Genomic DNA, 24943 nt, shown 5'->3' on the forward strand with positions numbered 1-24943 from the left:
GTTAAAACTTGGAAACCCTAGAATTTCTGGGAGAAATTGATGGTTCAGGGGGACTATGAAGGATATTTGAAATGGAGATTTGCTATAGACAGAACAATGGCCATTTCCTAATCACTGGAAGCTGTGTATACGCTACAAAGGGGAATTAAGGTTGCAGATTGAAGTTAGGTTGCTAATTAGCCGACATTAAAACAGAGACAGTGACCTGGATTCATCAAATAGGCCCAATGTAATCACCAGATCCTTAAAGGAAGGAAGGCATGACTAGAAAGAAGGGTGCACAGAGATACAATATCACTGACTTTCAAGATGGGGACAGGGAGCCAAGCAGCAAAGGAGAGAGAAGGAAATGTATTCTCCCCTGGAGCCTCCAGAAGGAACATAATCCTGTCAACACCTTGATTTTAGCCCAAGAAAGCCATTGTCAGACTTTGGACCTTCAGAACTATAGAAAAAAAAAAAAAACCCACGTTCCTTCTTCAAGCTGCTAAATTTGTAGTAATCCATTACAGCAGCAAGAGAAAACTCATATGAGATTGTTGTAGGAAGCAGGAACATACTTTTACCAGTGGTAAGAGTCATGCCTTTTGCTGATCCCTTTGGTTTCAAATAATTTTTCCTGCTTCTATGTGGAAGCCCAGACATAATGGGTGGTGGCTCTATGGAGGAAAAGAGAGGGTAGGGCTCAACATTAAAAGTGGTAACTGGGAGAGAGATAAAAAAAATAACCTTTTATTTGTTTGTGTAGACAGCAATCAAGGATGTGTGAATCAAGTTCAAAATGCAGGCTAACTTCTTCTCATCAGTGATCCAAAATAAAGGCAATTTATTATGCTCTTTCTACAGTTTTTCTGTTCATTCTTCACACAGAAACAGCTTATGCTTTTTAAGAAACATATGTGCCACAGGTCTTAATGTTATGATCTGCAACTTTTTCTAATTTTCTAAACAAAATGTGGGTGCCTAGAAATGATAAGGGGTACATAATGTGCAAGTCAAGTTTTATGAAGACCAACAATTTTGATAAATATATCTTTTTACTAAAAAGTCTGTAAGGTGAGGACCACCGAAGAAGAGCCCATCAGTTATTATTGAAATAGATTTCCCAACATAATTAAATGTTGTATTTAAAAACAAAAACATCAAGTCTAGATCAGTTATTCTTATGATGGCCACCAGAGAGCACTGCAACCTTTGTAGAAGCTAAAAGCCCAGCCATCAAATTCTTCCCAGGGAGTTTGTTCTTGAAGAAAGCAACACTGTGCAGGGCAGAAAACGAACACCAGGAATAGATTTCCATTTTTTTCCATATCATTTTACTAGATATGTTTTCTCTTGTTTTTATTTGTATCTTACAAGGCAATCTCAAAAAACATAAAGCAGAAGAAATGAGCCATGCCTCTTTTTTCAGTTCAAAGAGGACAGGTGACAGAGAATGAAAGCACAAGGAAATTGAAGATATCACTCCCACATTGTCATCTTGCCCCAAACACCATGCAGTGCTAAATGTCATATCCCCATCATGCAAGGACATTAAATTCTATGGTGATTACAGATCCTGGTGTTTATTTCGGGATGCTAAATGTCTCTATGGAGCATGCTTCTTCCCCTTTGGACTCAATATAAAGAAATATCGGTATAGAACAGTAACAGAGATCTGGAAGGACTTTTCTGAATGTAGAATCATGTTTAATGTTTTCCGTGGTCTGTGGTAGTACGGGGAAGAGTAAAAATGTGCAGAGGAAGCAAGGAAATTGCTTCCTGTCTCACAACATAGAAAAATGTGGAGCTGTTCGGTATCTTGTTCACAAAGAGGTATGGCTTTCAGGGAAGGTAAGAATTATTCCTCCTCCTTAATCCATTTCCTATGGATTGTTAAGATCTAGTTTCAGGGGCTTTCCTTCTTAATTACAAATTACAAAACCCTGACATTTCTAGGACTGTCACCTGACATTTCTAGGACTCGATTTCTCTTGTGAGATAAGTACACACAAAATTGGAAGGAAAATAAAATGAGAAATCTCAAATACCCTATTTTATTAGACTGAAGAAGAGATATATTCTAAAACTAAACAGAAGTTATTGGTTATTTTATTATATATTTTTATTATATTATTGGAAAGGTATCCTCTGTACTTATATTACTCACTTAAATCTTCTGTGTGGCTAAATATCAAAATACTACCTTTCAAGGAGACTATTTTAAAAGGGGTGTGTGTCCATGTACTTAAATACAGCTGGGATTTGTCTGGTACCTCTCCTTAAGAGACTTAAAGCATATTTTCTTTTGATCTCTCAGTTCTATGATATTGTTTGTCACTTCAAGTCTATCTGAGGAAGCTACCATAATTACAGGAGAAGAAATTGGGAGAGGAAGGTGGAGGGACTAACTCCTAGTCACTAGGCTCTGTCTCTGACATTTCCTGACATGCTTTTAAAAGAAAACAAGTGAATTCCATTTCTTTAACTACCTCTTCCATCCAAGGATCTCTTGGCACCTAAGAAGCAGTGAAATTTCCAGAAGAAAGGAAAGGAAGCAGAGTGACTAGGTCACATGTCAATCCAGTCAGCTCAGCACCCAGTGGCTGTAGGAGAGACAGTCACCCTTCAGCCCTGAGAAAAAGAGGACCCCCCCCCCCACCCAGGTTTCCAGTGGATGACTTCACAAAAGCCACCACGGCCGTGGACATGTTTAGCGCAATGCACACATACCAAACGTCACAGGGCTGGGACCCCACAGTGACTGGGCAAGGTAAAGGGAGAGAGGAGTGGGAGGAGCTTATTTCCTCCCTGGTGAGAAAAGAGGAATGATAGTCCACAATCATCCCTGCAAAGACCACTGAGAGGGAAGGAGAGAAGCCTGAACACACAGATTTGCAAACTACAAAGTGCTACATAAATATAAGGCTTGGGTTTCACATTGAAATCTGACTCGACACACAATCTTTCTTAGGCTTCCTGGAGTCTTTGAAGTAGTATGCTTTATGATTCTTCCTAGATCTTTGATGCTACACAGAGATTAGAACTAAGAATTATTAAAAGCAGTATATGCCCATCAAATGTGGGACCATTCAATTCAGTGTATGCTGCAATGAACCAGCCATGGAGGTATCCTATGGGGCACTAGTCTGGGTCTACAGGCTAACAACAGAGAGAAGTAGTCTTCCTTACAAACTCAAAGAGGAGTCCCATCCAGATCCTAATCCACAGCAGGTGCCACAGGGTTGGATCTGATTATGCTCAGATTATCTGCTTCCTGAGCAGCCATGGTTCTGGGTCATTCCACAGTCCTCAGATACTATGTCTACAGGAGTGGGTAACAGACTCACCCTTTAGACCGCATGAAAGTACCCAAAATCCATTTCAGAGATGACCCAATTCCCAAAAATAAAATGGAAGTAATCTAGTTTTCCCAATATCCTTTGAACCAGAAAAATGGCAGGGTTATTCCTAAATTGAGTATCATGGAAAGTGTCACCCACTCTGTCACTTCCTACTGCCCCCCCCCCAACCCCAATTCCTCTCAGTGGCCACAGCTGAAGCTGCCTCACAGAGGCAGCCCCCTACTTCCTAACACAAAGTAATGCAGAATGAAAACATTTACAGAAAGGAAGACACCAATAGGCAGGCAAGCTTGGTCTAGAAGAGTGGGTGCAAGATTGGGCAGTTTGGTCTTTCACTGGGGGAGCTTCTGCAGAGTAAGTGCTTTAACAAAGCCAAAGCTTCTGGATTGACTAGACCTTGACAAATAACTGAAAGGTTTGATTCTGTAATCTCACGGACCTAATCTGCCTTTAAGTTTGAGTGCTCCTAAAGGAATTTACACTAAGTGGCCAGTTAAGTGTGCATTAATGAGAAGCCAAAGCAAAGCATGGAAGTGTATTCTCGAGCCCTGGTCAAAAGCTTCTGGAGCACTTCAATTAAAAAAAAAAAAATGGTTTCAGAGTTTCTAGATTGGTATCTCAAGCCAAGGGAAAGAAGGTGAAAGAAAACTTTGCCATACAATTATCTCCTCCATTCATACTTCTCATTCCCTCGCATTTTGTTTACATTGTGAAGAGATTAAAGCACTGGCTGCTCAAAGCAGAAGCTTCAAGATCCTATCTGAGGACTCCCATGGTCACTGTTGCCAACAGTAAAATCACCATAAGCCAGGCCCCTGCATCTGGGAAGCCATTCCATGTGGGGCAGGCACTCCTAAATGTCTGCTGGGCCATACTGCCTGACACGTTCTCTTATTCTATTTATTTTTTAAGATTTTATTTATTTATTCATGAGGGACACAGAGAGAGAGAGAGAGAAGCAGAGACATAAGCACAGGGAGAGGCAGGCTCCTGGGAGAGCCCCATGTGGACCCGAGAGCACCACGTGAGCCCAAGGCAGATGCTCAACCACTGAGCCACCCAGGTGTCCCACGCCCTCTTATTTTACAGAAGCTTCTAGAACTCTAACTTGTTTCCTGCGGTTTTTCTTTCTTCTTTCTTAATACTGAGGTTGTTTTTGTTTACAAAGTATTAACACTTCTGAGTAAAACTTGGGGAAACATTCAAGGACTCTTTCCATTTAGTTTGCAGATAAAATTCAGAGGGTTATTTCCATTTGAATGTCAAGCCACAGGTTCACTCTCTGAAACATACCCCGTGTGTTTTTTTGGCTGACAATTTGCTAGGGGTAAGGGCAAAATGGATTTTTGGTGGGTTGTGGTTATTCGTAGGATGAAAAATATTTGTGGTGATTAATAAGGGAAGATATTACTTCTCTAATAACTTCATATTACTTCATAATTACTTCTCTATTACCAGCAGACCCCAAAATTTCTATCAGACCCCAGATAAAAGACTATCTTCATTGTGTTTCATTTGGTTTAGGGTTTGTGGGCATAAATGCCATAAGGCTTAAAAAGTTTATTTACTCGGAAAAATAACCTAAGGTGAAAGTCCTTTTCTGGTTAAGCGAGTGACACAACTCTGAGCACTCTGGGTTGAGAAAGAGAGGGAGCGAGAGGGAAAGAGAAGCTAGAAATTGAACCATTATTAATACATGCCTCCACATTTATCCCACAAGTTATCCTGAGCATTCCTCATACATCATAGTGCAGCATAAAAGCTCCACTGAATCAACAGTATTCCTATTTTCTCAAGCAAAAAAGTATATATTTGGAGAATATATATTGAGCAAAACATATAATTACTTTACCATCTTTTAAAACACTAGTAATTTGACCTTCTATAAATATACTTAAATAACAAACATATTATAGATAGCTATTCACATAGGACACAAAGTGACACGTAAATATACAAAAATAAAACAATCATATTGTAAGTCTCTTGTTGCTTTTGTGGGGTTTTTTGGAGTAAAGATATCAATCAAACACATTCAGACACCAGAATTATCTTGTCCATCTTGATCTTGGGGAAACAATATAAATTGACACTGTGTATTGGCATCACACCCAGAGACAAAAGCAAGAAACATTCCTTGCTGGACTTACTTCTATATCCTGCAATGGCTTAGAGAAGCTAGGAGGGAGTAGAGGTCTCTAAGTGTGATGACAGATCTCTTTAGCTGTTCTGTGGAAAGGAAACTAATCAGGTCGCTTACCCCCAACCCCACCCCCACCTCCACCCCACACCTGGGTAAAGTGTGGAAACATCAAGCCGTCTTTTGAGGGAGTGTTTAACAGAACATGCCACCTCCTTGGGCTATCCCACACACCAATCACTGGGAAGTATTTCTCAGCTCATGGAAAAGGCACCACCATTCCAGACCAAAGGCGAGAGATTTTGGTTCTGTAATACCACATTTGTTCCCTTCCAGTTTCTGCTGTAAAACACATTCCTCCACTCAAAGAAATGATTTGAAGAATTCAACTACCCAACCTGGTGGAATCTGTAGATTCTTCTTTTGGAAAAGAGAACATTTCTCTGAATAATTATCCCTGGTAAAACATGATCTTTGTCCATAGAACACTGTGATTCTCTTTAGAGCAAGGAACCTACACTTCTCACATCCCACTTAGAGCCCAGCATAACCATGAGCTCCGAGTAGAAACACGATGTTTGTTCAACTGGACGCAATCCCTCCAGTCTCAGTGTAAGCACTACAACCAGAATGAAGAGTCCTGTTGCTGTCAGAGTGGGTCCTCACTTTAGTCACATCTTTAGAGAAGGAGCCAATGCATGAATAACTGGTTTCAGTTTTCCTTTTAAGGAAAGCTCTTATAACATCTCCAAAAGTTGCTTGGGGTAATATAAGGGAAGAAAATGCTGGCTTGTTCTCAAATAGAATTTTCAACGCAGGCAGAGGAAGGTGGTTTCTCAAGTCCCTCGGGGGTGCCTTCATGGGCAGACATGGGGGCTCGCTGCTGCTGATAGATATCCTGGATCAGCAGGGTGTTCATCACCTTCCACTCCCTGTATTTTCTGGCAGTCAGCTTCGGATCATCCAGCAACTGGTTAATCATGGCCAGGTCATGTTCTTTACACTGCCCAAGTAGAAGATAAGGGGGGGGGGGTGGTGCAATAAGATGCAGTGAGTGTCTTAATTTCAATAAATCCTCTTCAGCCCTTTTACAAATACACTTATACATTCATCATAACATTATCAAAGTGTTTTTACACATTACTATTCTAATCCCTAAGCAAGCCTAAGAGACATGGCAGGATATCCATTTGTATATATTTGCCAAAAAGAAGTTAAGTATCCTACCCAAAGGCTATTGGAAGAACTAGACATCTAGCCAGGATCTCCCATGTGGCTTTTCCCAGATCAATTCTCATTCCATACCTCAGTAATATTTCTATCTCAAAGTGAGCATCATTCCATCTAAAGCTTATAATTGTATCATGTCATTGACCACCCAAACTTCACTATGAGTAAAATTGGGACACAGTACTTTCTCTAAGACATCAGATAATCCAACATATGTCTCTATTTTTATTAAATTATCTTGATTTTTTAATAACTCACACACATGTATTTAATTAATATATACCAAATAAATATATAGGCTATCTTTTTATTCAAAGACTACTACCCTTCCATCAAACGGTATGTGTTCCAATGACACTAATAGAGCAAACAAATCTATTCATATTATTTTACCCCACCTCCTCTGTAACCAATAACAAACATTTCTGAAACGTCTGGCTCAGGTTAAGGGAATGTTCTATACAAAGAATGGGCTAAAAAATGAGATGTAAGAGCCTCCACAATCCAAAAATCATCCAGTCCTGATAACTTTATCTCAAATCTACTCTTGTCCCTCTGACCATAATCCTAACTTTGGCTACAAAATGCAGTTCATCACATTTGATATGTCGCTGCTCCAATCCTCACTTTAAACCCCCCTCTGCACAGCAATGCAGGGCATCCAACTAAAATGCTAAGTCCTCATAATGGCTCCCCTTCACATCAGAGGTTCTCCAGATTTGTGCTCCATTTTCTAACTTAACTTCCTCCTTACTTCCTGTTCAAACAGTGTTGGTGTGCATTTTCCCCACATAGCATCAGTTCACATTCCATGATACTGTGCCACATGGAGGACCTTCTTCATCTTTCTTCTGGTAAACTCTACTTCCTTGAGTTGCTTTCACATGAAACACTTGCCAATCTTTTTGTACCAGATTTTACCACAACTTATAAATCTATACTCACTTCAGGCATCATATTCTCTAGAAAACATCTGAACCCCTAAATTGAACTGAAAGGCTTTTTTTTTTTTTATGCTCTCGTGCCTTCCAATGCTTAGAACTTACCATGCTGTCCTTAGATGTTCCTTGATCTGCATGCCACCTATTCTAAAGCTTCTTAAGGAAGGTGACAGAAAGCATTTTATTCATCCCTGTATTCCTTGCTCCTAACACACTGCTGAGGGCCAGGGAGACATTCAATACATGTTTGTTATTGAACCAGTCTTTCTGTCTCTCCCCAGGCCAGCATGTGTATAGCTAAAAATTCACAACCAGGCTCACTGGTTGCAGTTCAAATTCATGACCACAGCCATTGAGTGGCTTTTACTACTACCCAGTACTCATATTTTCCCACCCCTTTTCTCTCCCAATCTCCCAAATTACTATTTCAACACTTCATCTCTACTCAACCTCCTCCCCATCCTCCCTTAAAGTTCATGACCCTGGGGCACCTGGGTGGCTCAGTGGTTGAGCATCTGTCTTTGACTCAGGGCATGAGTCCGGGGTCCTGGGATCGAGTCCCATGTGGGGCTCCACAGTGAGCCTGCTTCTCCCTCTGCCTCCATCTCTGCCTCTCTCCCTCTGTGTCTCTCATGAATAAATAAATAAAATCTTTAAAAAAACATTAAAAAATAAAAAAGTAAAGTTCATGACCTTGTTCTCTATTTTTGTTTTTTGAGGAAATGGAAACAATGAGAACATTTCTCTCAAATTCCTATTGCCCACTACCTACATCAATACAGGTATAACCCAGCCTTCCTTCCTGTTCTTTTGAATGAAATATCTGTGCTCCCAGCAAAGGCCAATTTCTCTCCACTTGTGCAATATCACCCAACTCTCTCATACTCAAGAAATTCACTCCCACAATTCTCCCCTTTTTTGTGACTCATTAATTTCCCATCTCCACTTAATCATTATGCATGCTGTCACCTCTCCCATCTTCTAAGCCCTCTCTTAACCCCATATCTCTGTTCCAGCAAATGCTTCACTTTTCTCCTTGTCTCCAATGTCTCCCCTGCCCATGCCCATTCTCTCACAGACCCATTCTCATTGGGATTTAACCAAAACTGTTTTGGTTAAAGCCAATGACCTTCATGTTGCTAAATCCAAGAACTATTTATCTTCAACTTATTTATCAACAGCATCTAAAACTGTTGACAACCTCTTCTTGAACACTTTCATCACGTCATTTCTGTGACATATTTTCTTGATTTTTCTCATCCTAAAATGACCACTTATTCTTAATCTCCATTGATGACTCCTCATTCTGGCCTCAGTCTTAACACTGGAAAGCTCCAGAACTCCCCTTTTAGCTTATTCTTTCTTCTATGTATATCCATGTTCTTGCCATCTCTTATGATCTCATGTCTCCCCTTCTCCCTATATACTAAGGGTCACAAATTTATCTTGCAAGCCTTATCTCTTCCCTGAACTTCATACTTGTTTGTCTAAACTTCCTCTTCAGCAGCTTTACCTGGACACTTATTAGGCATCTCAAATATAACATGTCCAAAACTAAGCTCCTATTGGGGTACCTGGGCGGCTCAGTTGGTCAAGCAAGTGATCCTTGATTTGGCTCAGGTCATGATCTCAGGGTCATGGGATTGAACCCTTCATAGGGCCCCATGCTCCCCACAGGGTCTGCTCCAGATTCTATCTCTCCCTCCCTGTCTGCTCTTCCCTCCAAGTGCACACCTACTCTTTCAAACAAACAAACAAATAAATAAATACTTCAAAACTAAGCTCCTATTATTCTCTACATGCCCGACCCACCCCAATTTCCAATACAGACTGAAACCTGTTCCTATCATGGCCTTTTGCAAAACACCTAATAGCAACTCCAGCTTTACAGTGGCTCAGGCCAAACACTGCAGTCATCCTTGACTCCTGCTCTCACTGCCAATCCACCAGCAAATCCCAAGTTCTACCTTCAACATATGTCAAACTATGGCACACTTCAGTTCAGGACCTTCCAAAGGCTTCCTATTTCACTGAGTAGAAGCTAAAGTATTATCAATGGCAATAAAGCACTATATGTTATAATCTCTCATTACCCTTCTGACCCACTGCTGTTCTCCTCATGCCCCATCCTCCTACAACACTCCAGCCACACGACCTCTTTGCTCTTTCTTAAGCCTACTAGGCATATTCCCACCCCAAGGCACTTACATTTTTCTCCTTTCTGCCTATAATATTCTGCCTTGCATAAGCTCAAGATTCACTCCCTTTCCTTTTTCAGACATTACTCACACTCTACCTTTCAAAGAGGCTTTTCATACCTATCTTAGTTAAAAATCAATCCATCAGCATTCCTCATCCTCATTCTATTCTCATCACTCAGCATACTATAAAATTTATTTACTTAGTTAATTTCTTCTTGTACCTAAATGTAAGCTTCTTAAGGACAGGCATTTTTGTCTGATATGACCACTCCTGTATCATCAAAGGCTATAAAAGAATGATTCACGCATGCTAGACATTCACTAAATACTTATTGGGAAAAAAAATGAATGTTTGAAATAAAATGTGAGTGAATAATTATCCATTTGTTTTGAAATCTCTTTTATATCATGAACCCTATTTAGAGCCCAAGGAAATCCTTGCCATAAATAACAACAAAAAAGGTTTATATATATATGTATTTACAATAGGTTTTACAATATGTAAAAAGTTTACAATATGTTTTATATACATATTATTATATATATTTGTTTTATGATATAGAGATATAAATCTCTATCTATATATTTGCATATAATTTTAGGATTCTAGCATTGATAGCATTTATTCTATCCAAATAAGGGATCTGGTCTTAGATGATCATAAACATTGGCACAAAAAATGTATTATTTATGCTTTACAATTAGCTTTAACTCCTGTTTTACATGAAGCATTTATTACATTTTCTTTTCTTTTTTTCTACTTTTTTTTTTTTACTACATATATAGTTGTCTGAGTGATAAGATTTACAATTCTGAATCAAGAGAGCAAGAATGTGATAATAGATGGAGGTTAAAATATATATTTAGACTCCAGGAAGGAAAGAAAAATTGTGTAGTGAGAAAATAACCAAAGAGTAATAACAAGCAGGCTGACCAAAAAGCAGAAGCAGAGGTTAAATAAGTGGGTAACTAGAAAAGATTGCTGGTAGAAAATCAAGCAAGGCCAAGAGAATTTTCTTTCCTTCCTCTGAGTTCTCAACATCTACATTCAAATAACAACCTTTTCCCCCCAAAACAATCTTCCATCCTTTGATATCACCATAATGCTATTCATGTGAAGTTGTGTAAGGAGTTTTACTTTGCTCTTAAGAAATTTTGACAGGTAGGGTGAAATAGTTGTTGGGAATAAAGAACACACCATGATGAGCACTGAGTAATGTATGGGAGTGTTGAGTCACTATATTTCACACCTGAAACTAATACAATACTGTATGTTAACTATATTGGGATGAAAATTAAAAACCTAATAAAAATTATTAAAAATTATGACTTCTTCTACACAAAAAAAGTTTTGACATCTGCTTCAGAGAGAGAGTCTAATATTTTATTGAAAGAGCTAAATAAGATCTTTGCAGATAAACATAATTTAAAGAACTGATTTTCTTAAGGCAAAGTGAATTAACCACTCCTCTAAATCTGATCAAAGGTTTTAGGAAAGGTCTTTTCAACTTTGGGCTAACACTTCTCATACGGTTTTCAGCTCTAAACAATTCAAGTTCCTTACTATTTAGCTCAAGTCTGTGTTAAATTCTTTTTTTTTTTTTAAGATTTTATTTATTTATTAATGAGAGAGAAAGAGAGAGAGAGGGAGAGAGAGAGGCAGAGACACAGGCAGAGAGAGAAGCAGGCTCCATGCAGGGAGCCTGATGTGGGACTCGATCCCAGGTCTCCAGGATCAGGCCCTGGGCTGAAGGCAGCACTAAACTGCTGAGCCACCCAGGCTGCCCTGTGTTAAAGTTCCTTTATGGATAAAAGAAGTAACTACACACACGAATAGAGAGGAAGGAAATTAATGAAATGACAGAGGGCTCTGCAGTGCTTCTCAGCCGCAGCACCCCAGTCAATGGCATGGCACACTGGTTCTGCTTCTCTCCTGCAGTGCAGGAGGCCCACTGGATGCTTTGAACTACATTTATGATATCCTTCTTGCCTTCTGGCAGGCAGGCAAGGTTTGGCAGGGCCTCTAGAAAATACCATCAAAGAGACAATGCTCTACTTTCTTTTTTACTCCAAATAGTCAGTATATGACTTGACTTAAGACCTAAGCATCGGAAATGTGTTCTACCAGAGAAGTTGGGGAAAGCAGGGTTCATTCCTCTTTTGACATAGACCAGAATAACCCTGAGAGCAAGTTTAAGTTGTACCTATTAATTACTCATTTTAAAATAAAGACAGGGTTAGTCAAGAGTCCATGGATGTTGAATTATCAGAAATTCCTAAAGATCTACATTTACGGTATGACATGATGATTCTGCTCAACTTCCTAGAAGAATTTCCATAAAGAGAATTTGTTCCAATACAATCCCAATGTAGGGATTTTTCTTTATTTATGAAATGTGCCTATCACTAATATAAACATTATTGTTAAAAGTTTCCTTGTTTCTGCATGAAACTATGTTGTTTTTGCTTGTTCACATGGCAGTTTTGAAGTATTGTTTAGATAAACATTTATATCACAATGTAATATATATAGACAAAAATGCACATATAAAAATGTTTGTGCTTGGGGCACCTAGGTGGTTCAGTGGGTGAGCATCTGCCTTCGGCTTAAATTGTGATTCTGGGGTCTTGGGATTGAGTCCCGCATCAGGCTTCCTGCAGAGAATCTGCTTCTCCCTCTGTCTATGTCTTTGCCTCTTTCTGTGTCTCTCATGAATAAATAAATAAAATCTAAAAAGATAAAATAATAAAATAAAAAGGTTTGTGCTTGATGAATTACAACAAAATGGACATATCTGTGTAATCACCACTGAGGTTAGAGGGAACCCTTATCCAGCACCTCAGAAACTGTACTGTGGCCCCCTCCGAGGAATTTCTTCCCTTCTCCTCAAAGGCAACCACTATCCTGACTGCTCTGAATTTTAAAGATAATTATGATTCAATTCAATTAAATTAAAGATAGTTAAAATAATTTTCATAGCCTTTGAATAAACCTACACATACCAAATTATCTTTCTCCAGGCTGATGTGCTTTTTTTTCTTTTTCCCAACAAGGCAATTTCCATATCAGCATGTCTTCCTATCTCATGGATTCCATAACATGGACTATGTTTCACCAGTCCCAGGATTACACTTTGGTGACATCTAAGAGATCTGTGAAAAGGGCTTTTTCTAGGAATGCAAAGACTGCAGATCTTCAGAAGGGTGTGGTGGATGGCCCCCAATGCTTCTTGCTCCCTGGCATTCTTGCCCTTATGTAATTTCCTTCCTTCAACATAGGCTGACCCTGTGTCTTGCTCCTAATGCATAGAATGCCATAATTGTGATGTGGTGTTGCTGCTGAAACAGGTCTGATCCATCTTGTTCATTCACTGTTGCTGTCTTCCTCGCTCTGAGGAAAGCCAGCTTCCATTGGGAAAGCTACCATATGTTCACAGGACAAGGAACTGGATAAACAAGTGGGACTTCGGTCCAACAACCTGCAAGGAACCAAATCCTGCCAACCAGCATGTGACAGAGCTTGGAGGCACTCCTTCCCCGGTGGAGAAATGCATGCAGCCCCCACTGATGCTGGGATTGCAGCCTGTAGGAGACTTGGAGGAGAAGCATCCAGCCAAGCCAATACCAAGATTCCTGACCCAAGGAAACTATGAACTAACAAGTGTTCATTGTTGTAGTGGCTAACTTTGGGGAATTTTGTTATCTCACAAGAGATAATTAAAACACTGGGAGAAAAGCAAAAAGCTGCTAACTTCATAAATGCCATGGCCACAGTGCATGGAGAGCAGGAGGGTCACAGAGAAGTGTACAGATGGCTAGTAAAACCTTTGAATTCTCTGTACAAACCTGGCCTCCCAGTGACCAGGTCAGAGCACAGTCCCATGACAGTCTAGAGTCCTGAGCTGCTGTTCTATGGAAAGCTAAACCCAGTCTTTCTCCTTCTAGAAATGGCCTGAACTGTCCATCCTTTCTTTAGCCTGTTCCTTGTTTCTCCCAACATGGGCTGCAATGTATCCTCCACTGACAGACAATTTGTCTAGGCCAGTTCTTCCTCCATGAAAGTCCTTACTTCTCACCCTGATATTCTTTACCTCTTACTTATGGGCCAGTTGTCAGCCCCTCCATGACTTTGTCCCAAATGGCCTCAGATAGGCAGCCATGTCCCTCCACCTTCTTCCTCCCTCCACCAAAGCATTCAAGCTTCTATCAGCTACACCATTCAACACATTGCATTCTGTTTTCCTCTCTGTTTGCACTGTCTGGTGGTGTGCATTCAATGCTCCTGGAGACCAAGTATAGAGTCTGGGATTTAGAAAGATTCAGGAAATATTTGTCTAATGAAAAACACAGGAGTTCCTGGTTGGCTGAGTCAGTTAAGCATCTGTATTCGGCTCAGGTCCTGGGATCAAGCCCCACATTGAGCTCCCTGCTCAGCAGAGAGTCTGCTTTACCCTTTCCCTCTCCCTCTGTTTTCTCTCTCTCTCTCTCTCTCAAATAATTAAAGTCTTAAAAAAAAAAGAAAAGTGTATTCACTCACATCAGTTATTGTAGCTAAAATAGTAAATCTCAACATGTTATGTATGGCATATTACATTGAATGATCAAATATATTTATCAACTTCATGCATACCATAAAATATAACATATTTGGCTTTGAAAGGAGTTTACTAATGTCTTTCATCATTAAATGCTGGCAAATTTCTCTGCATTTGGGTTTTCTTTGTATAATTAAAATATTCCTCTGTCTTTTCTTTTCAGCCTCATTTTTTGCAGCCTTTTGGGGTGCCTAGCTATTCTACTAACAGGGATATCTGACTAAGACTCATTCAGCCATTTCTTTGTAGCCTTGTTCTTTGATTGCTGGTATTTCTTCCTGGAAAGACACTCAAATTCTTGATGCAAAAGGACATGTACAAGCCAAAATTAAATTGCAGAATCTATCAAGGCTTTTCAGAATCTATAAATCTTCTGCTAATGTGGAACTATTTTGCAAAGTTTCTCAGCCTCCTCCTGTTTATGCTATAATCTACATGTGAAAGCAATATGCTTTTGTTATGAAGAACCACTTTCGCTCAGGAAGCCCTGAAAATAGCCTCAGTATGTTGTGTACCATGTGTCCCCCATTCCCATTGTGAAAACATCTGCTGGCTCATAACAATCTAGTATACATTTCCCATTCCCCATCTCTCATGGCGTTTTCTCACTCCAGAGCCTTGGGCTGACAATCACGAAGTCTTGGATCTATCTGAAATCTAGAGATTTTCTTCTGGATGTAGTTGGAGAAGAATGGTACTCTTTAATGAGTCAAGTGAAATTCCAATATCTTATTTCATATCACTGCTTACTCTCACAAGAATATCTCACTCTCGCTATCTTAGGCCCTCATTAACATTTATTGTGCAAGGTAAGGGATTTGAACTTTTATACCAAAGTGAATGTAAAGGTCAAAGCCCTATTTTAGGAAACTGCACTGAGTGCTATTGTGTGAATGTTCTAGTGCTTCAAGGATGCCAAAGGTCATTTGACCCTACAGACGATTATACTTGTTCTCACTGCCCTCCTCTCCACCCATAGAAACACACTAGTGAGCATGAATCTCTCTGCAGAACCAGCCACGCCATGCCCCACATCCACAGAATTCATCCATAATCTGAAATTTTTTACCTTCAATGTGCTATTCAAGGTTCGGATTTTGTGAAGTTTCTCATTTATGGATGGATTCTTACACCGCTTAACAAAGGACTTTCTCAACTCCTTTTTGGTCGAAGGTCGACGGTCCCCAAGAGGAGAAAGACTAGCTTGTTCTAACGATTTGTAGAGTTTCTCCATTTCATCATCCTCAGACAATTTTGTTTCTTCTATTAAAATAAAAAAAAAAAGCAATAACAATTAACCCAGTTAAAATCAAGTTGAGAACATTAGATGCTGTGGTCCTAACACAAGGCCTAACACAGCTGCTCTGCTGACACCTTGATCTCACACTTCTAACTTCCAGGACTGTGAGACAATAAATTTTTGTTGTTCAAGCCACTCGTTTATGGTACTTTGATAGGACAGGGCCGTATTCCCTTTGAAGGTGCTAGGGAAGGATCTCTTTCAGACCTTCCTCCTAGATTTTGGTAGGTCTTTGGCTTGTGGCAGGAGAACTCCAATATCATGGGGTGTTTTCCCTGTGTATATGTCTCTGTGTCTAAATATCCCTCTTTTATGAGGATGCCAATTGTATTGGATTGGGGGCTCACCCTCCCAACCTCTCTTAAATAATTACATCTGCAATAACCTAATTTCTAATAAGGTCACATTCTAAGGTATTTCTAAATTAGGATTTCAACATGAGAATTTTGGAAGGACAAAATTGAACTCATAATAGCCCACCATGTAACTCCCTTCCTCCAAATTCATGTCCTTCTCACATGTAAAATGCATTCACCCCATTCCATCATCTCCAAGAGTCTTAACCCATTCCAACATCAATTCAAAGTCCAAAATCTAATCCAAACATCATCTAAATGTGGTATTGGTGAGACTCAGGGAATGATTCATACTATGGCAAAATTCCTCTCCATCTGTGAACCTGCAAAACAAGTTATCTGCTTCCAAAACACAATGGTGGAACAAGTAAGCCCTTGCAAACTAATACATACTCTAAAGCTTGAGAACCATTGCCCTTGGTGAGTTTTAGTTTGTTTTTTTTTTGTTTGTTTGTTTTGTTTTGTTTTGGGGGTATTTTTTCCCCCTGAAGAGTTTTAATGTTCTTCCTAGAAATGCCCTTTGAGAGAACAAATCCCCTTGTGATCTGTGGCTTTTAGCAGATAATGATCATTACACATACCCCTCACCCCCTTTCTTAACTACAACTTGCTAGCCTCAGCCCAAATGCATCCAGTGAAGTGACTCCACACAGGATCCAGGGGGGACCCACATGAACTGGGCTAAGCTAATGGCAGTTCCCTCATGCTGCCCATAGTCATTGATTCAGGGATGAGCATGTGCTTCAGGTCAGGCCAACTGGGGCTAGGAAGACTCAGTTCTGAGACTTTGGTTGGGGTATAAGGGATCAATTTCTCTCTTTTTTTCTAAACATGTGATTATGTGAGCTAGAAGCCTGCAGGGATCACCCTAAGAATCCTAAGAATGTAATCAATATATAGGATACAGCTAAAACATGGATCTTGGTGATTTTTTTGGAGCCCTTGCAACTAATGGGAGCCTTTGTTAAGCTACTCTCAGGGCAGTCTTCAGTCATGTACAAATGAGGACCCCAAGTGATACAGATTACCCAAAGAAAAATCTTCATCTTTTGATATTGCTTTAATATCCCACTAAGAACTTTGGTCCTTTATTCCTTTATTCTCTGAAAATAATTTTAAGAAAGATACACAATGAGATTTCTTTTTTCATCATGTCCTTTTTAGTGTCTCTGTATTTCACATCTTATCCTGAGAATAAGCTTGATAGAAGGCCATCTAAAAAGTATGACATTAGGAAGACTACAAAAAGGGGCCTCTCCAAAGCGGAGAGAAAAGCATATGATATTAATGTAAGAACTTGAAAATCAAGCAAACTTGACTTACTTTACAGTTTACTCTTGTGAAATTAGAAATATTTAAGCAGTATTTTTCTCTCATCTACTGCCAGAAAACTACCATGGGTGTTCTCAATATTTTTTCAGAAAACAGAGGGCAAAGATGTTGATCTAACTTTGTGACCAACTTAAAGTATTGGTCAGTAAACCCCTTTTCTCTCTACCAAAGCAGACTCCAAAAGGGGGGAGATCTTCAAAACTGAGTTTGAACACAATTAGACTTTTTGACTCAGACTGTGAACAGACATAAAGAGTGAGTTTTTCTCAAATAAGCACATGAAAAGATGATCACATCATTAGTCATTAGATAAATACAAATCAAAACCACAATGAAATACTACTTTGCACCCATCAGGATGGCTAAAATTACAAAGACCAACAATAAGTGTAGACAGGATATGGAGAAACTGGAACCCTTATACATTGCTGGTAAGAATGTAAAATGGAGCCACCACTTTAAGGAAAAGTTTGGCAATTCCTCAAAAGCCAAACACAAAGTTATGATATGACCCAGCAATTACATTCCCAGGTATATACTCCAGAGAATTAAAAACATATGTTAGCACAAACTTGTACCTGAGTATACATAGCAGTACAATTCATAGTAGACGAATGGTGGGAATAGCTCAAATGTTCATCAACTGATGGATGGCTAACAAAATATGGTATATGCATAGAGTGAAATATTATTCAGTAATTAAAAGCAATGAATTACTGATACATACAACATGGATGAAACTTGAAAGCATTCTGCTAAGTAAAAGTCAGTCACAAAAAACACAGACTGCATGAGCCTATTTACATGAAGTATCAAGACAGGAAATCCACAAAGACAGACAGTAGATTTAGTGGTTGCCTGGGGCTAGGGAAGGGGTAAGCAGGAATAAGGGATGATAGTTAAAGGCGTACGGGTTTTTTTGTATATGTTGTGTTGAAGATGTTCTCAAATTAAATTGTAGAGATAGTTGTACAACTCTGTAAATATCTTTAAAAACATTGAACCATTTTTATATGTGGATTTTATGGCATGTGGAATACTTCTCAATAAAACAACAAGAAAGTAGGTTTTTATGAGATTGTTGTGATAACTGATGATACTTGCACAGTAAAAATACTAAGGATGGTAACAGTGTTGGGTTAGGCTGGAAATGTTAGAAAGCCTTAAGAAAATTAAATGAAAAGACATCTGACTCTCAGAGGGGACATTAGGATTGAGGACCCTGGGACATTTCAGACATACAGGGACACAATAATTTTTGTATGTCCTTTCCTTTTACAGCAAAGCAGGTGAGATTCTACTTTGAATATAGCCTTAATACAGAACTTTCAATGCTACCATATTTTTTAAGTAAACTTCAGAAAGTGAACCAAATAAGTATGTAATGAAGAAAATAATAAAATGATTTCTTTAAATTTCTGTGTTCATGAAGCAGCTCAGTAGTGCTATTAAAGATTGTGATAAAATAAATAAATAAATAAATAAATAATAAATAAATAAATAAAAATAAAGATTGTGATAGAAAATAAAATTACCTTTGACAATACATTGGCTTGTAATTATGTCACAGTAAAATGATCATATTAAGACTACATATCAAATTCAAAAGATATTAAATTAGTAAAGATAAAAATAATTTTAGAATCTTGGAATAATGTGGCATAAAGTACATTTCCTAAATGAAAAGTAAACAGGGCTGGATTTTAGGTAGATTTATTATTATTTAAAATATTTATATGGATATATTTTATCTTTATGTTAAAAAATATCAGAAATTATCTTTCTCCCCCATACACATTCCTTCCCCTGACCTAAATTTGAGAGCATTAATCATGAGAATACAGGTGTGTGTGTGTGTGTGTGTGTGGTATTTGTGTGTGTGCAGTGTGTGTTGTGTGTGGTGTCTGTGTGTATGTAGTATGTATGGTATGCATATGTGTAGTGTGGGGTGTGTGTGTATAGTATGGGGTATGTGTGTATAGTGTCTGTGTGCATGTGTATGTTGCATGTACAACTTTATCTTCTAGTCTCTCAAGAAACAGTGAAACTTTAAAATTAACACATAGGTAAAGTGGATCTTTGGGGATTACTGAAATTAATACAGAATTCACCTAAAATAGGACCAAATAATATTCAAAAAAATTCTCTATTTGAATTCATTTAGAAACTGGTGATAAAAGGAAGGGGCAAGTATGCTCAGATAAGGTTAGAGTTGTTGGGAGAAACAGGGGAAAACCTGAAAGGTAAATGTTCTTGCTGTATTCCTGCCTCTAGCCATCCACCTTTCCTGGGGGAACCTGAAACTGAAAGACTATACATACGTCTGACCTCTAATAACTGGATTCCAGAATTGCCCACAAACATAAGGACGATAAAATAATAAATGGTGATGTTAGGAGTCCAGAAAAAATCCCTATTGGCTTTTTTGTGTCATAATCTGAGAGATGTGCAATATATCACTAAATACTCAGGGGACATACCTGTGATCCAGCCATGTCCATGACCCAACCAGGAGCTCGGTATTGTTTTTACTGCTCCTAAGGGCTGGTCCTTAGGTCTTCACAGGGCCATAAAATGAGCATTCAATAATAATGGGAGCAGATGATAAACAGAATTCATAGGACAACAAAAGACCCAAAGGGTATAAGCACACAACAAAATACAACTTACACCTGACCCCAGAGCACAGGTTAGAGTCTTCCCAATCCCCCCAGAGAGGTTAGAGTCTTCCCAATCCCCCCAGAGAGGGCAGTGCTGGTGTGTTAACCCCATGCCTTTATGAGGCTTCTGAATAAAGTAGTGTTGTAAAATCTCCCTGTCGTATTTTTATGTAAATATTGTTCTACATTATAATTTCATACTAGGAAGCACTAGATCATTTATCATATTTTACCAGATTGTAGAAGGAGCAAGGAAAAAGACTGCCAGCAAAGACCACTGGTCTGTCTCATGTTAGGAAGAGAAGCCAAATCCATCATTCCCACCTCCCTTGTCTTCTACAGCGAAATAAATGATCTGTCTGACAGTCAAGGGTTTCCAGTGCAACTGCTAGCCTTCCTCTCAAGAGTGTATCTGCCTTCTTGCATAAAATAACAGGACGTTAACTCCCTCCACCACATAAGGCACTTTCCAGACTATCTCATCTAGCTCCCAAGGCTTTGCCAAAACTATTTTTATTTTGTGGAGGAGAAAAAAAAAATGGAGATTCTTGAAAAACAGTAAGTGGTCTTTCCAACATGTAAATCAGTGATGGAATTAAGAACAGCTCAATTCCACACTGTGCAGGCCCATGTGTTTCTAGACCAGTCTTCTCAAACTTTAAAAGGCGAACAATCACCCATGGCTCTTGTTAAAATACAGACTCTGACTCAGCCAGTCTGGGAAGGCCCTGAGCTTCTCAATTATTAACAGGCTCTCAGGTGATGCCAGAACTGCTGGCCTGTGGACCATGCTTTGTGTAGCAAGGCCAGACTGTCACAGATTTGTCATGTAACACCAGCTTCAACCCACGAGAAGAGAAAGGGACTGGAGTTAACTTAAAAGTAGGGACTCATCTAGGGAGCTGCACCTACTTTCTCTGTGACTCTTATTAGGCTAGCTCAGAATGTCTCAGGGGTCCAAACTGCAAACTTTCTCTAAATTTTGGTCACTGGGGCAGCCCCCGTGGCTCAGCGGTTTAGTGCGGCCTGCAGCCCAGGGTGTGATCCTGGAGACCCGGGATCGAGTCCACATCAGGCTCCCTGCATGGAGCCTGCCTCTCCCTCTGCCTGTGTCTCTGCCTCTCTCTCTCTCTCTCTCTCTCTCTCTCTCTGAATAAATAAATAAATCTTTAAGAAAGTAAATAAATACATTTCGGTCACTGTAATATAGATTTAGACTTAAGAAAGAAATGGGATTTTTTTTTAAATAGGATCTTTCTTGGTGACTTTAGCAAATGAGGCAAAACAACATTTTAACTAATGATTAGAGAAGTTCACTTCTTTCCAAGATTATGCCAGATGAGTGTGCTGTTCCCTTGCCATCCTCCCACATAACCTACACTATTGTCTGCCTCTGACAGGACAGACATGCTCCCGTAGGCCCAGAATTTGGCTGTCGAGAACACTATATGCAGATTATCTCTTTAAATGCAGCATTTTCAACTTTGCCTCCCCCACTATCTTATTTTTGGTGTTTCCTTGTGCTTTCTAGAATGTGGTTTTTATTTTCTACTTAGAACAGAAGTGCCAAAGGAAATTCATATACCATATTTCATATCAGAATTTGAAAGGAAGCCTGTTTTGAAATTGAAAAAGTCTACATGATGACCCAAGGTAGAGAAGGTTAGCTCCTGAACATGAAATACTTGGAAAGGTTTATGTAGGAAGCAGTATTCCCTGCTTTAGGTGCAATGTTCAAAGTGAGAAAGCAAGACCGTGGAAGGCACTTATCACAAAAAGATAACTACATAGTCATTTCAATGTTATGTGTAGCCATTAAGACTTTGCAAATGTTATTTAATAGAATACCTGATGCCAAGAGATTCAAAAACTTTCTCTAATTAGTGATTTGACAACTCTCCAAGATAGCAAAAGACTTAGAATCATACTATCAGATAATTTTGAATTACGTAACTAAGATAAATCTGGATAATTCATTTTAAAAGTAAGGATACTACTGACCAAGAACATTACCATAGGAGAATTTTGAGAGAGAGAGAGAGAGAGAGAGAGAGACTGCTTGCTCTTGCTATTGATGGAGAACAGCCAGCCATTATGTATTGAGTTTTTAGTATGTAGAAGGTCTCATATTAACCACTATAGACCTTATTATCTTTGTAACAACCCTATGAAAAAAAAGTGTTATTAGCCCTCATTACAAGGGAGAGACTGTTGAAACACATAAAAACTTCGACCAAAGCCACAACAAGACAGACATAAGTGATGACTCAAAACCTTCAGCCTTATTCTATACTATAAATATATTTGATGAACTGTCTTTTGAATAAAGCCCAATGAAGAAAGATTTTACATCAGGCAACATACAGTTAGTGAGATGATAGCCACTCGGACCACACACCAAAGCTTGGATTCTTGCTCCCACCATTCTGTCTTCCAAGGGAAAAATCCCCACCCAGAACCTCCGTTTCTGGGGTGGCCAGGTTTTACACTAAGAAACTCTATTCTCACAGGCCAATAGGGTACCAGACCAGGAAATTAATAAGCTGGCCAGAAACCTAGGAGAGAGGCTGGATGATCGGATTCTCTGTTGGGGCATTTGAACTGAGCACCTGGGGATAATCTGGTTCCAATCAGGAGCAGAAGCTGAGACATGGTCACAGCAGGCTAGGCTCCCATAAAATAAAGATAGAAGAGCTTAGAAATGGAGAATAGAACATTGGAAAAATACTATTTGAGAGAGGATTAAAACAAACAAAAAAGGATGGCAGGCAAAATAAATTCTATGATAGAGAAATCAGATTGAGAAAGAGTATCTAAATAGAAAGCCAGTACTTTCACTTGTACTCTTTAAGTCTGAAAGATGAGTAGTTTCATTTTGATTTCCCTCACTTTTTAAATTTTAGCTTTACATTCTCTACCAGAGTCATATACTTTTCTTTTCCCGGGTATTTGATGTTCCTATTAAGTAAGGTGACTCAATACTCTTCTACCATATTATTGCTTTTATTGATAAGAACAAACCTAGTCAAAAAAAAAAAAAAAAAAAGAACAAACCTGGTCTATTGGGCAATCTTTAATGTTGTTCTTTATTATTATTATTATTACATCTTATGGCAGTGATTTTTAGAAGCAATCTTAGGCTGAGTCTGTGGTCCAAGTATCTGATAAGCAGCTCTACATTCTTAAAACAGATATTCTAGGGAACCCTGGGTGGCGCAGCGGTTTAGTGCCTGCCTTTGGCCCAGGGTGCCATCCTGGAGACCCGGGATCGAATCTCATGTCGGGCTCCCGGTGCATGGAGCCTGCTTCTCCCTCTGCCTGTGTCTCTGCCTCTTTCTCTCTCTCCTGTGTGACTATCATAAATAAATAAAAATTAAAAAAAAAAACCAGATATTCTATTTGTTTTAAAAATGTATTTGTCCAATCATATAAGCACCCACAATTAGGTGAAATATTTAATGTAGACATAAAATTTCTACATTTGCTCACATTCTAAGAAAACAAAAAACATTGGCATGCATACAAAAAAAGGCATTTCTTTGGGATTTTTTTTTTTCTTTTCAAAATCCTTGCAAGGATTTTTTCTTTTCAAAATATTGCAAGAGGTTGAATGGGAACTAAAAAGGAGAAAATAGCTAGAAAATTGCCTAAATTCAAGGATCCAAAGCCAATGGGGCTCTAGTTAAATATGTTGACCTTGGGTCCTAAACTATTGAGTCCATCTACCACGTGGGTCCATTTTGGAGACAAATGAGCACAAAATATAAAAATGGAAGATGCAAAAGGAGAGAAGGTATGGGGGACAGTGAGGCAAGACAAAGGAAGAAGTTAACCTATTTTAATTTCACTAAGCAGAAAATAAAGGTTTGGAGCAGATAAATTCTCTTACCTTTTTAAGATGGCACTCCCTTTTCCTTATCTTGATGATTATAGTCTAGTGTGATCTATAATTATTTGTATAACATCCTTCTTTTTACCTTATGGGAAAGCCACAGTGTACATATTTAGAGTTATGTATTTAATTATGGCATTAAATCTCTACTAGCAAACCTTTTCCCAGGAAATAATACCAATCCTAAAGAGTTGCAATTATATTTAGTAATACAAGAGATTGAATGTGCTGGAAAACTTATAACTTATCCTGATTCCTCTCTTTCCCTTAGACATTTGATCCATTCATTTACTCAATTCATCCATCAAATACTCTGAATGTTCACTGTGTGCGAAGGCAGTGTATTTTAGAGACTAGGGATAGACTAAATAGGCAAGAATATTTTATGATTTTTATACTCTTACATTTAATTGTATGATACAACCCAAATGCATATTCTTCTACCCCTGGCCCATTTCATTGCTATCAACTTAGTCCAGGCTACCATCATTGCACTGTTGACTTATCTCAACAACTACATATCTGGTCTACTACAGCTTCCAATACCCATTTTCCAAATAGTGAAGTAATCTTTTTAAAGCTTAAGGAGGGGATCTGAGTGGGACAAATTAGAGAGGGAGACAGATCATGGAAGACTCCTAACTCTGGGAAACAAAGGGTTGCAGAAGGGGAGGTAGATGGGGGGATGGGGTAACTAGGTGATGGGCACAAAGGAGGGCAATTGATGGGATAAGCCCTGGGTGTTATACTATAAGTTGTCAAATTGAATATAATTTTTTTAAAATGTAAAACAAAACAAAACCTTAAGGCACACCATAACACTCCCCAGCTTCAAAAATCATCCCATTGCATTTAGAACAAAATCCAAACACCTTATGGGTTCCACTATTAGCCACATAAGCCAGCTGCTACCCACTTCTCCAATCCCTTTCATGAGCTTCCCCTGCCCACT

The 24943-nt window shown here is 38.9% G+C and overlaps 1 protein-coding gene across 6 annotated transcripts in view; it reads right to left on the minus strand.

The window, feature by feature from the left end:
• Positions 1-4357: 4357 nt before the first annotated feature.
• The window catches only part of IPCEF1 (interaction protein for cytohesin exchange factors 1), a 170364-nt gene continuing 149778 nt past the window's right edge, over positions 4358-24943 (minus strand). For all 6 annotated transcript variants that reach the window (XM_041737911.1, XM_041737884.1, XM_041737876.1 and 3 more), the window contains 2 exons: positions 15521-15714; positions 4358-6487 (listed from right to left, as the gene is read on the minus strand). In XM_041737911.1, the coding sequence (XP_041593845.1) occupies positions 6281-6487; positions 15521-15714 (401 nt within the window). In that variant the 3' untranslated portion in view covers positions 4358-6280. The remainder of the gene's footprint in view (positions 6488-15520; positions 15715-24943) is intronic.

The sequence above is a fragment of the Vulpes lagopus genome, chromosome 2, assembly GCF_018345385.1.
Source record: "Vulpes lagopus strain Blue_001 chromosome 2, ASM1834538v1, whole genome shotgun sequence".
Classification (NCBI taxonomy): domain Eukaryota; kingdom Metazoa; phylum Chordata; class Mammalia; order Carnivora; family Canidae; genus Vulpes; species Vulpes lagopus.